Source organism: Papio anubis, chromosome 2, assembly GCF_008728515.1.
Source record: "Papio anubis isolate 15944 chromosome 2, Panubis1.0, whole genome shotgun sequence".
NCBI classification, from domain to species: Eukaryota; Metazoa; Chordata; class Mammalia; order Primates; family Cercopithecidae; genus Papio; species Papio anubis.
The window spans coordinates 140,697,136-140,711,514 of NC_044977.1; the positions used below are offsets into that span (position 1 = coordinate 140,697,136).

Sequence of the window (14,379 nt, forward strand, 5' to 3'; positions counted from 1 at the left end):
ATTCCACTGGCCACAAGTTGGGATGGAACATGATCCAATTTGACCTAATGAGAGCAAGTTCTAGGTTTCTGAAAAAATTATCTGAAGGGTGTGCCACAAAGATATAAAGTCTAGAAGCACTTCTTTCATCTGGCTACCATAAGAAGAGAGCCTAGAGCACCCTATGAGTTGAAACTGACACCATGGAAGGCACACTGAAGACATGCTACAAACTCAGTCCTGGTTACAAAGCTGAGTGCCTGCATCAGTCTTCATGTAAAACCATACCCACAGCCAATAAGCCCAATTTTAATTGGTTTCTTTTCTCTTTCTTTCTTTCTTTTGGCAACTACAAATGAGAAACTCGTGATACACTGGTTTTATCTAACAGAGTAATCTAAAGAGTTCAGAAATTCTAGAAAACACCCTCACACAAAGCTGTGCTTCTGCTTGACGATGTTAGTCATGTATGTGTCATTAGTTCTGTGTTCTATCCTTAACCCTATCGTTGCCATCTATATCTTTTAACTCTGGAGAAAAAGTATCAATAAATACAACAAATATCTGTAACATCAAGAGATAATATTACACAAATTACAAATATAACAGATCACTCCCCAGAATGACATGGGATTTCTTTTGGGTAAGCAGCACTGTGAGGGTTTGTGTATTTGGTACTGTGTGGTCTTCAACGGTAAAAGCCATTACTTCTTTTTGGTCACTATCTTCCACAAGACTCTAATGGCATGTGGATTACCGTTTCATGACAAGACATCCCCGTCAAAAGAACCACTTTAGCAAAATGTCGTTTTCCTTTCCCACAGGTCACTTTTCAAAATGTTTTAACCACTTTATAGTACTGCTTGTACAAAATGATTAAATGTCGTATTAATTTCTCTGCAGTAAATGTATGTGATAAATGTTACATGTAAATCAGCTACAAAAAAGAAACAAAAAAGTGCTTCCCAAAGCAGTCTCAAGGTTTTTAGAAAATAAGAGATATTACTGCATTCTTATCTTCCCCTGCTTCAATATAAGTTGGGTGTAAGCATGAAAGGGGTGTTATAAAAATAGGTCCACCTCAATAAACAGCAAAATATATGACAGGTATTCTCACTGATAAAGTTTATAAGACTACTTGTTACTTTTTGAAGGTGTTAATTGTATGATTCTATGGCTTCTCTCATGGTCGCAGTCATAGCCACTAGCCACTTCACTTCACTTCCTAAACATTGTATCATGAGTTTTTGGGGACCTGCAACACAGGACTTAAGACCAGGGAGTAAATTTGTTCTTTATCAGCCTCCAGGTGTCACCAGCCTTAACTCTCATGGTATCAGCATGGCAAGGGAAACCCACACCTGCACTACTTCTCCCTTCTCTCCCAAATCCCCCATCATTTGATGGCCAGCTAAACCTGCCCCAAAAGTGTGTGACAAAGGGCTTACTTTCCTATCATTCCATTTCCTGACATAAATGAACACCAAGAAAACATAGCCTCATCATATCGTACAATATTACATTACTTAAATTCTTGATTTTCTATTTTCTTTTCTTGAGATAGAGTCTCGCTCTTGTTCCCCAAGCTGGACTGCAGTGGTGTGATCTCAGCTCACTGCAACCTCCACCTCCAGGGTTCGATTCTCCTGCCTCAGCCTCTCGAGTAGCTGAGATTACATGTACTCGCCACCATGCCTGGCTAATTTTTGTGTTTTTAGTAAAGATGGGGTTTCACCATGTTTGTCAGGTTGGTCTCAAACTCCTGACCTCTGGTGATCCATCCACCTCGGTCTCCCAAAGTGCTGAGATGACAGGCGTGAGCGCCCGGCCTCAATGTTCTATTTTCTAAGCTAAAAGAGTCTCTATATTTAACTTGCAGGTTTTTCCAAGCTGTTATGTTGTACTTTCAACCATTATCTTTCTAAAGGAATACCAGCTCTCTGTGCTATCCATATTGCCTGCATGAGGACGTAATCCTTATAAAAGCCAATTTCAACTCCACATCAAATTCACTTTCTTGCTAAGAAAAACATGCAACTATAAAAAAAAAAATTGTCATGGCCAAGTGTAGTTCTTATCTAATAGTATGAAAGTAGGTGAAAAATAAGAAAAATTCTCTTATTTTAAGTAAGAAAACCAACATCAATACCATTCAAAATAAGAGCTCCTTAAGTGTTTACAAAGTACATTTAGAATGTTTTGGTTAATGACAGATAAAGCTCTGAGAAACATTTAAAACCTAAATGAAAAACAATAAAATAAAAATCTAAGTTATATCAAATAGAAACTCTGTAAGCCAATAAACCAAATTCACCTTTCTACATGACCAATCTGCCTCTCTCTCCTCAGACTTCCTTTCCCAGGACTAAAACTTCAGTCTCCTCTTCTCCCTCTCTACCCTCCACTGCAGTGATTTTACTTCTGCAGTGGTTCTCAGCTATTCCTCCCTTCCCATGTAATTTCAGATTCTTATTGCTTCTCACTTAAAATGACTGCAATCATTCCTTAACTGGTTTCTCATCTTCCACTTTCTCTCCTAACCAAGCAAACTCCAATGCTGGCAGATTTACCTAACATTGCTGAATTGACAGCTCCTTCCCTTGTATAGCCATGAGCTCTCCAGTGCTTACTTTATTAAAATCCCAGGGAGCATCCAAGATTTTGTCTCAATCTTTTCCTCACAGAGACACCTAAGCCCCTAAATTGCCTGACAGTCCCCCCCCAAAATTTCTCATACTCCAATTATCTGTGTCATCCCTCAAGCATACCACCTTGTAGCTCATTCTGAAGAAGCTCCTGTTCACCCTACCACAGTCTGGAGCATTACACTTCCCGGATTCCCACAGGTTCTAACAGCACATAGCAGGTGATAAGATTCCTTATCACTCCTTTACAAAGCATAAAATATTCTCCAGGATAAGAGCTCAGGAGGCAGCCTGCAATCAATACATATTTGCTGTTATAATTTTTCATAAATACTTGATCAAGAAATATTAACATGTCTGGGTGCAGTGGTGTGCACCTGTAGTCCTAGTTACTCAGGAGGCTGATGCAAGAGGATTGCTTGAGCCAAGGAGTTTGGGACTGTAGCAGGCTATGATTAGACCTCTGAATAACCACTGCACTGCAGCCTGGGCAACATAAGATGACCCTGTCTTAAAAAAAAAAAAAAAATATTACATGGCTAGGAAAAGGGAGACGTTCTCCAAAGAACATTCTCTTGGAAAGTAACTAACGAGTTTTTAAAATGTGTTCTGTGTTTTGAAAATGTGTTAGTGATAAGTTCATAAGAAATGGACCATAAACAATCAAATGAGGAAAAAAAGCATGAAATACAGTGACCAAAAAGAAACAAGATCATCTTTAAACGTTCTTTATTATGAATTTCCCCTCCATAAATTATTTTATAACCATGGACCAAATAGCAGTCACACCTTTCAACCAAAAGGCAAAATGAAATGTTGATGCAGTAACATCAATAAAAAGGCAGACAACCAAAAGGACTGTCAAGGGGAAATGACAGGGTAACGTACCCAGCCATTCTTTTAACCGAGTTCACATTCCAAGAATGTGCAAAAACAACCTTTGCCTTCAAATCATTTCCAAACATGTATTCTCCATTTCACTAAAGAGAAAAAAACAAGGCAGAATTTAAGTAATACAGAAACAGTAACATGGAAACCATATGTCTACATTTCACTTTAAAACTACACTGCCTATTCACAACAGTCACTCTCAGATTTAAAGCTACCAATCTCGGAGCATGGAAAAAAATCTTCGGGCTAATCCAGGTGGGAAAGAGAATTATGTGCAAAAAAAAAAAAAAAAAAATTATTTTCTTTCAAAACATAACCCTGAAGCACAACGGCTGCAGAGATAGGGCTGAATTTGGAGTTGCACAGGCTATGGCAGAAATGACTGATCATAAAAATCTTTCAGATATAAACTATTTTGATGTAAGAGCATCCTAAATTCACATTCCAGAGGCTGAAAACTCCATCAGGAAGGTTAGAACTGTGGTACACTGGGTGTTCTACCACTCAATGGCATGCAAATTCAAATGGTTACAAATACTAAATGGGAAGGGGGCCTGGACTGACCTGATGGCCTCCATTGTAATCACTGTCCCTAACACTTTCATTGTAAGAAGCATAATTAAGAGCTGGGATGCCAGGGTCTAACTGTGCAGGTTTGAGCGGGCCTTAATTTCTCTGCACCACAGTTTCCCCATCTGTAAGAGGCAGAATCTCCTGCATCTCATGGCTTGTTTGTTTTAACAAAAACAAGTCCTCAGTCCTGTGCGCCTGGCTGTGGCAGTGACCATCAACCCCAACATTCGCTTTCCCCTTACTCATTAGTTCCAAATGGCTTCCATGCTACACTGAAAAAGCACATTTTAAAAACGCTAAATATTCAAAGAAAATATTTCTACTGAAATACTGTTTTTTGGTTTTTTTTTTTTTTTTTTGAGACGGAGTCTGGCTCTGTCGCCCGGGCTAGAGTGCAGTGGCCGGATCTCAGCTCACTGCAAGCTCCGCCCCCCGGGTTTACTCCATTCTCCTGCCTCAGCCTCCCGAGTAGCTGGGACTACAGGCGCCCGCCGCCTCGCCCGGCTAGTTTTTTGTATTTTTTAGTAGAGACGGGGTTTCACCGTGTTCGCCAGGATGGTCTCGATCTCCTGACCTCGTGATCCGCCCGTCTCGGCCTCCCAAAGTGCTGGAATTACAGGCTTGAGCCACCGCGCCCGGCCTGAAATACTGTTGTTTGGTATTTGTGTTCAATAAAATCAAAAGCACGTTTTGTATGGATAGGAGAGACTACAGAAAATATTTTCTTTCTTAATAACTTGGAGGACAACTTAGCTTTAATTTTTATTTTACACATACAAAATATCCATGAAATACTCATAAGTAATGAACAGATTATTTATTAAACAAACAGCACTGCCATGACCAAGGTAAGGGAAAAATAACTTCGCCTCACTTCTTCCCGCTTGGGGGCGTGTTAGTGATGACATACAACTTCCTGGAACACTAAATACAGTCACAAACACTTGTCCTCAATGAAACAGATAGAAAAAGTGGCTTCTAGAAAATCAAATGAAACTCGTATAAAAAAATGAAAAATACACGTATTTCCACTGTGAATAAACTTCCAAGCAAAGCCAGGTTGCCCAAGCTCATTCTCAAGAGGAGGAATATGATTCATCTCTCCATTAAAAGATTAATTCTCACTATTCTAAAAATTAAATATAACTCTGAGAACAAGGGCACTTTAGTGCTTTCACATTTGACAATCCAGACACAGAAACTGTGGCCTGAGTAGATTTTTAAGTACAATTGTCTGTACTTTTCAATTTTGTCTACAACTTTAAAGTGAACCAGGGAAGTAAACATATAAAGAGACCTACCTAAAAAAAGCAAAACAGAAACTCTGTCAAAAATCTTTCATCCCAGTTTTTCTCCATGCCATGGTAAAATCATTCACCACTGTTTGCAATCAACTGCACCCATCTCTAAATTCTCTCCCTTTCACCCCCTCTACCCTCCAGTGAATGTAAGCCCTGATCACTTCTCACTTACTTGTCTGCAAATATGTCTTTTCTACAAGTATGTTCTTCAGTGAGTCCTGTACAACACTGAAGCATACATATCTTAAAAGAAAGATCCTTTCCTAGCACTATGATGATGAAGTTCACAGTGGTTCTTAACATAAAATGTTTGAGAAACATTTGCTTTTTCCCTCCTACTTTATAATTTATGGTCCTCACTGGCAAAAATAATAATTAAATGAATTTGGGGGGATGTCAGAATACCTGAAATGTGACCAATATCATCATAAGCATCTTTACATTTTTTTCAAAAGTCTCCGTAGACTTTCCCTAAATTCTCCCTAGCTAGATACTTCTCATTTCATCTTTTGAGAGATTTTTCTTTTTAAAAACTAATACCAAGGGATTAATTTTAGATCCTGGAAAGGTATCTTCTTTTTTTCTTATCTAGAAAACTGACCAAGTATTATTAAAAGAAACCAAAGCACCTACCAAGCCAACAAAGCATTAGAAGAAACCAGACCCTAACTAACCAGGCAATGGCTTTGCATTTACACATCAACTTCGAACCAGAAAATGTAAAACTCTTGAAAATATGTTTGTTAGGTTCCCCACTGTGCTAGCCTTCTTTCAAACATTCAACAAACACTTGTTCAGCCACAGACACAATGAACATTTAACCAAACAACTTAAATACACACTGTAGGGTTCCTTTACACACAATCTATTAATTACTAAATACTATTTCAATCCATTAAGCTGTTTGAGTCAAATAGACAAATACTAACTACAAGCCTAATCTCATAAATTGAAAATATATACAATATATTCTTCAATGAAAAATTATAAACTACAAAATAGTAGGAATAACATTTAAGTGGAAATAATCATAGAAAAAAATTAAAACTTATGTACCAAAAATATTAACAGTAATTATCTCTCTGCATGTTCCTTTTTTATTTCTATTTCCAGATTTTTCTATAATGAACACAAAATAACATAAATAAAACATACATTAGCAGACTCTGTAAAATACATTTTTGTTTACTTTTTTTTAATAATAGGTGTCTCAGCAGGTATTAAACAGCGCAACTATTTTTTCAATTTTAACTTTGAAATGCTGTGTTACTATGTATACTGAAGAAATAATTGCATAAACAGCTTATATCTTTAATTATTAATCCCCATCAAGGCATAAAGAGTGATATTCTTTGAAATTATGATACAGAACACATCTTGGATACTTTAAAAAAAGGTTAGGTACTAAAATAGACAAATGAAGATCTTTTCTCTAAAAAATATGACAAGTAAATTGCTTAAGAAAGCATACATGAAATTGTATATATTTAAAAAACTTCTTTAGGAGAACTTCATAAGTTAAACTACTTGCAAACCACAGTTTCATCTACGTCAATATGCAACATTTTAAAACCACACAAAAAGGAAAGGAAATTTTTAGTAAAGCCAGCAGCCTGCAATGGGGCTGCTACTGCTGCGGCTAACCAAACAGCTCCTGCTTCTCTGAAGACTTGCAGCAAGGCCTGCTGAGGCTCACGGAAGATAGCCCCAGGTATGTCTTTTTAAACACTTAATATACTCAAATGCTTTTCCATGGAAAACAAAATTGTGATTTTCAGTATTTAAGGCTTATAAGTAGAAAAAGCCAAGCTGTATAAGAAAGCATCAATTTTTAGGACCTCTAAATAGGTCCTAGCTGTGAATGACACTATAATTTTCTTGTATCTGATGAACCCATTCATCTGTCTCCAAAAGACAGGATAACTGACACCAGATTGAATACCTGAGCGAGCATAACTATTCAGTAACTCAATGTTATAACTGAGTGGATAGAGGCCATGTTGTAGATCTTCACAACGGGAACAACAGGCTTTAAGATTACTTTCCTCTACAAACATTACAATAGGTGATTTCAAGAAAATTCCACTGCAACTCCCATAGAAAATCTAATAAACTTTTATTTTGTTTTTCTTTTGTTTTGTTTTTGAGGAGTCTCGCATTTTCACCCAGGCTGGAGAGCAGTGGTATGATCTCGGCTCACTGCAACCTCCACATACTGGGTTCAAGCGATTCTCCCGCCTCAGCCTCCTGAGTAGCTGGGATTACAGGTGCCCGCCACCGCCTGTAATGGTGGTGGCTAATTTTTGTATTTTTAGTAGAAACAGGGTTTCACCATGTTGACCAGGCTGGTCTCGAATTCCTGACCTCAAGTGATCCACCCACCTCGGCCCCCCAAAGTGCTGGGATTACAGGCATGAGCCACTGTGCCCAGCCAGTTTATTTATTTTCTAAGCAATGGGCATTCTATCCAAACTACAGAGACAGTTAAAATCTTGTATTGTTGTTGTTGGACTACCTCTGAGTATCTCACATTTTCACTGGTAAGTAACTGTCTGGTAAAATATTTAATAAGCACTTAATTCTCAAACTTGTGACACAGAACACAGGATGTTATTATACAATAGTTTAACCTCTAATTTACATAAGCAAAAATTTTAAATAAACAGATTTGTTTTTCACTGCAATTTAGAAAAAAGGTCATAAACACAAATGTGAGAAATGTGAGATGTTCCATGATTCTTGAGAATTATTGAATGATTAGTTATTCATTTCAAATAAATTATTCATGTACGGTGAATACGTATAGTCAGTTCTAGTTACAGAGAAAATTAATAAAAAGAAATTACTCTAATTCTTCTCTTTACCATATAAGTCTCATTGACACAATGATCTTATTTTATAGTTGTGTAAGCAATGGAGCACTTAAAGAAACACATTATGTTACTATTATTATGTAATATTTGAAATAAAAGTGCATAAGCCAAAATCCTAGGGCCTTAGAAAGTAGCAATAAGCAAAGATGTGACACAATATCAATGCACACAAATACTAATTTTTCACATAAAGAAGAAAAGTATGTTCAAAATTCCAAGGTGCAAATAAATGGTAACTATCAAAATTCATGGTCGCCAAGGACATCAGTAAAGCCTGGAGTAGCTTTCAGATGTGAGAAGCTTCCTGAAGGCTCTGGAATAAGCAGGATTCAGGAATAGTAAGGATAAAGACAGAGAGCTTAGACGATCACCAGTAAGAGCAGATCCTAGTCCTGCCTGAACATGCTGTGAAAGCTTGAGGAACACACCAGTGCCAGCCCTCAATCTCCTCAACTGACTTGGGGATTAGACTACAGGCTATCAATAAAGTTTCCATCCATCCTTAAAATCCTATGACTCCAAAATTTCTATCACATGCAAAAATATAAAGGCAGGAAGGAACTGTACACAGAACAGTAGAGACCCCACCAATCCCAATCTTAATCTGGGATTAAGAGATAGTAGACATGGTAGAGAGAAACTAGGTTATGGAAGCTTTGAGAGCAAAGTTGGTTTAAACTTATTGGATAGGGCCTAGGTTTTGTTTTTAAATGTGCGTGTGTGTGTGTGTACGGTGTGCATGTGCGTGGCTGTATGCATAAAACATCAAAATACATGAAAAGCCTAAACTTATTTTCTTAGTATTTTGGTAAAAAGTTAAAAATGAATAGTTTATTTCAGCTTTATTACATAAAAATTGTTTAGAACATAGCTCCTGCCCACATAGTAAGCCCTTAGTAAAGCCTGGCAGATATAATCATCATCATCATCATTACTATCATCATCTTACTATTGTTATTGAGGCAGTGTTTTGGAGTGGTTTTGAATGTGATTCTGAGGACAGACTGACTGAGTTGGAATCCTGGCTTTGTATCTTACCAGTTACGTAACCTCGGGTAAGTAACCCCATTATGCCTCAGTTTCCTCATCTATAAAGCAGGGACAATAACAACACCTAGCTTATGGAAATGATAAGAAGTTAAATAAGTACATGCAAAGTATTTGGCATAATGCCAGACACAAACCAACTGCTTAATTATTTTCATCAAGTTTGGTAAAGAATTACATTATTCATGGACTCTAACATGCTAACTCAGGTAGGGAAAGAGAAAGGGCATGTAGCCTTTAAGCAGCACTTGAATTTAGAAAGCTTTGTGTACATCTGCCTTATTCATCTGTTTGCATACATTGTTTCATTACAAATGCACACAAAGGATCATTAACTAATTGGGGAAATTAAAATTTAGAAAGACGTCAGAAGTTTTATTCTCTTATTAAAGGGCTCTTACAGAGTAGCTGATCTGGCCTTCTATGTTGGTCACTATAACTTACTATTTGCTACTTTTAAAAAGGTTATATTATAGCATAAAATTTTTTCTTGCTAAAATACAAAAATAATCTTGAGGTCTTTAAAACAAAAGAACATTGTTTAATATGCAAAAGGAGGACCCACACCAACAGGCAGCACCAGAAAGGTTACTAATGTACCCTTAGCTCTAAGCATGTGAGTTTGAATAGACCAGGTCAAAGGGAGCCCTATCAGTTTAAACCCACTCAATGTTCCAGATTTGGGAGGGACATGACAAGACTTCACTGTCATTATCAGTGGTGATCACAGTAGTTCTAAGGGTATGTCTTATGCTTCTGGGCTTTTAACTGCTTCAAAACCCACAATGAAAGAAAAAAAAAAAAAAACTCAAGTGTTGAAGTCACATGTTTTGATACTAATATAAATAAATCTTTCTCCAAGGATTTTGTAATGAATGAACTTACAAACTTACATCCATGTTCTGGTAACTGTGGTTTTGTGTGTGTGTGTTTTTTGTTTTTTGTTTTTTGTTTTTTGAGACAGAGTCTCACGACCAGGCTGGAGACAATTTTCCATCAACTCCTTACTTCCCCGGTCAGCTTGTGTTCTCCCAGCCTTAGGAGCTACATGAATCTATGGAAAACAAAAAACAAAACAAGAAAAAAAGCCTCTTCAGGCCCAACCACAACCCTAGTTTCCTCTCTCTACTTCTCAGAATCTCAGTTCACTTATCTCCTCTGCAAACTAACTTCCAACCCAACTGGTAACAAGAACTACCGGAATGGAAAAACCTGAGGTTGAAAATATCCCTACCAAAAGCAAACCTGCATGGGATTTCCTGAAAGTCACAAAATCAGACAATGGAAAACCCAGGCATCTTCACAATCTAGTATGTTCTCACCAGGCCACATGGTCTGGCAAGTTCACCACTAAAATTCTAAAAACTAGAAATACAATGGTATTATGAAGACAAATGTCTTTTAAAGAAAATAGCTGCTAATTTTAATTACTAACCTCCCTTTCCTTGTTTATTTTACAGAGTCTTAGAAGTCATCCTTACTTTCCCTCAAGATGACAAACAGTTCGTTCTTTTGCCCAGTTTATAAAGATCTGGAGCCATTCACATATTTTTTTTATTTAGTTTTCCTTGTTGGAATTATTGGAAGTTGTTTTGCAACCTGGGCTTTTATACAGAAGAATACGAATCACAGGTGTGTGAGCATCTACTTAATTAATTTGCTTACAGCTGATTTCCTGCTTACTCTGGCATTACCGGTGAAAATTGTTGTTGACTTGGGTGTGGCACCTTGGAAACTGAAGATATTCCACTGCCAAGTAACAGCCTGCCTCATCTATATCAATATGTACTTATCAATTATCTTCTTAGCATTTGTCAGCATTGATCGCTGTCTTCAGTTGACACACAGCTGCAAGATCTACCGAATACAAGAACCTGGATTTGCCAAAATGATATCAACGGTTGTGTGGCTAATGGTCCTTCTTATAATGGTGCCAAATATGATGATTCCCATCAAAGACATCAAGGAAAAGTCAAATGTGGGTTGTATGGAGTTTAAAAAGGAATTTGGAAGAAATTGGCATTTGCTGACAAATTTCATATGTGTAGCAATATTTTTAAATTTCTCAGCCATCATTTTAATATCCAATTGCCTTGTAATTCGACAGCTCTACAGAAACAAAGATAATGAAAATTATCCAAATGTGAAAAAGGCTCTCATCAACATACTTTTAGTGACCACGGGCTACATCATATGCTTTGTTCCTTACCACATTGTCCGAATCCCATACACCCTCAGCCAGACAGAAGTCATAACTGATTGCTCAACCAGGATTTCACTCTTCAAAGCCAAAGAGGCTACACTGCTCCTGGCTGTGTCGAACCTGTGCTTTGATCCTATCCTGTACTATCATCTCTCAAAAGCATTTCGCTCAAAGGTCACTGAGACTTTTGCCTCACCTAAAGAGACCAAGGCTCAGAAAGAAAACTTAAGATGTGAAAATAATGCATAAAAGACAGCATTTTTTGTGCTACCAATTCTGCCTTACTGGACCGTAAAATTAAATACAGCTTTGAAAGAGGGGGAGAAAAAAAAAGTAAGAAAAAATACAATTAGCTAGCAAATATGGACAGGTTTACTTAGAAATCCTGTTTCTAAATGCAAGTCAAGCTTTATTGTTAGGCTTGTTGTTACTCATTAACCCAAATATTTGTACAAAAAACTAAAGAGTCTCATTGAACGAATGTAAAATCCTGCAATATCCTTGAAATCCAAAAGAGGCCCATGACATAGACCCAAAGGTATTCATGAGTTATTCATTTAAATGCCTGGAACTGACTTCTTGATAAAAATATAAAAAATAATTTCCATGTAAGTTACCAGAAAGCCCACCAGCAACTTAATTTTAAAGCCTTTCAGATTACTTTAAAAAATGCAGCTTACATAAAACTACTTATGCCTATTTTATTTCTAATCCAACACTTCAAAAGATGGTAGTCTTTCAGCTCATTACTCCTTCATTTTTTAATGTCTCATTTTTTTCTAACACAATCAAAAACTTTTATTTATAAAAAGTCTTGAAAAATATAGACAATCTTTAATGTATTATTTGTACTTATATTCTATCTATAGGTTACAATAAAGGCTTCCTGATGTTAGTAATAATAAATTTAGTGACTTCTCATTTCTATTTTGAATAATACGAAACAGAGACCCTAGAATATTTCAGAGGGAGTTAAGTTATACTAATTACTGAAACTAGTGTTTTTGGAACTAGAAAATCACATCGATAGCACATCAATGGTAAAACAGCACCAGTCAGATGGTCTTTATAAAACAGATACACTGACTTCACATAGCAAGGCCATGTTAGGAATGTAGCATGGGCTGAGCTACTTAGCGCTGCCCAGGTCCAGAAAGATGAGCCTGACTCCATGTAGGGCCCCAGTTTAAAGTACAGGTGACTCCAGCCAGGTGTGGTGGCTCACACACTTTGGGAGGCTGAGGTGGGCGGATCACTTGAGGTCAAGGGTTAGAGATTAGCCTGGCCAACATGGTGAAACCCCGTCTCTACTAAAAATACAAAATTTAGCCTTGCGTGATAGTGCATGCCTGTAATCCCAGCTACTCGGGAGGCTGAGGCAGGAGAATCACTTAAACCTGGGAGACAGAAGTTGCATTGAGCTAAGATTGCCCCACTGCACTCCAGCCTGGGCAAAAAGAGTGAGACTCTGTCTCAAAAATCAATCAATCAATCAACCAATCAATCAATCAATAACGATAAAGTATAAGGTGACTCCAGCTCTCAGAGTCACAACTCTGATCAAATTCTCTCCACTGCTGGTGATGCAGAAAGAATACACAGCATTAAATAAAAGACTTGTTAGGAAAAAGAATATTGGAAAAATTTAGATAACCATACATGATGACTTTGTGTTTTTTATTTCATTAGTAAAATAAGCCCATATAAAAACAGCTGGTAAATCCATTTGCATTAGCTGCAATGATTAAAAAATGGTGTTCCTGGAAGCTAGGAAAACGAGTTTGATTCCAAACTCATTTTTGCATTTCACAAATTATTTTCTAAAGCTTGAAAATCCTATCTACAATTCCATAAATATATTCTGACTCTGAAGTGAATAATAAATGAGAAAATACATAAAGTGCCTATTATAAAACATACAACAAGATAATGCTATACAATTCTAGCTAGCTAATGGTAATGACAGAAACTCCAGCAGCCTCACACATCTGACACAGTGTAAATGACTTACCTCAGCTGCAGGCTGATAGAATGCCTATCCACTAGAACCTGTGTTTGCTGGTAGTCTAGGAAACATGGTTCACTAATGGGCAGATCAAGTATTATTCACAGAATAGCATCATGAAACTACTTTATTTTTCTGAATCTTTGGACAAGCCTCCTTTAATCCTCTTCTCCTTGGTCTTCACTTAGTAGGGCCCCATATGAGACACGGGGAGATAGAAAACACTTTTCTTAACTATATTTTTATAGTTTCCTTACATGCATGAGAAGCTAGTCAGATTTTCTCTCTTCATTAAGGGAAAAATAACAGACAGTAGCATTCCTAATGTCAGTGTTATATTAGCATATCCTTTGGCTTCTTCTGAATTGCACTCATGGTAACAGGGAGTTTAGGGCAACCGGTGGTGGAAAGCTATTAAAAAATGTATCCTACAATATCAGTTGTCTAGCAGTTCTTTCACAAATTGTTATAGTTAAATTATCTCATGATTCATTATGACACGTGGTCACTGAAAATCATTTAAGCTCTTTCTTCCAAGGAAGCAGAATGTTAAATGCAGGGAAAGGCTGTAAAACCAAGGTCACGGGAACAACAGAATAAAGAAGCTGAGGCTTAGGGTCCTGCTCTGACACCCAGACACCTGGGAGAGAGACCTGCAAAGCTCCGTTTACCCAAGAAAGGAACACATAGCCCTCAACCATTCAACCAGTTTCAACCCTTTTCAACATTTTGCCGTCTTTGCTTAATTTATCATCCCCCCCTTTATTCTTTCTTTTAAATAAATTTTTATTTCCAATTTACAGAGAAGTTGCAAAATAGTACACAGAGTTCCATACCCATTCAGCCAGTTTCCTCTAATGTA

At 37.2% G+C, this 14,379-nt stretch overlaps 2 protein-coding genes across 8 annotated transcripts in view; one reads left to right on the plus strand and one right to left on the minus strand.

Annotated features, from left to right (window-relative positions):
• MED12L (mediator complex subunit 12L) overlaps positions 1–14,379 on the minus strand; it is a 341,626-nt gene that overhangs the window by 221,622 nt on the left and 105,625 nt on the right. The window lies entirely within an intron of this gene.
• Positions 6,969–12,418, plus strand: GPR171 (G protein-coupled receptor 171). Of its 2 annotated transcripts, XM_017955790.3 has the most exons (3): positions 6,973–7,100; positions 9,229–9,317; positions 10,770–12,418. In XM_017955790.3, the coding sequence occupies exon 3, from the start codon at positions 10,802–10,804 to the stop codon at positions 11,759–11,761; it is 960 nt and encodes a 319-aa protein (XP_017811279.1). In that variant the 5' UTR covers positions 6,973–7,100; positions 9,229–9,317; positions 10,770–10,801; the 3' UTR covers positions 11,762–12,418. The 2 variants fall into 2 exon arrangements, with proteins under 2 accessions (XP_009199775.1, XP_017811279.1); XM_009201511.4 differs by lacking the exon at positions 9,229–9,317 and having other exon boundaries at positions 6,969–7,100.

Bases quoted from the DNA above. Each gene is read 5' to 3' on its own strand.
- GPR171 (XM_009201511.4), top strand. From the start codon at position 10,802: ATGACAAACAGTTCGTTCTTTTGCCCAGTTTATAAAGATCTGGAGCCA.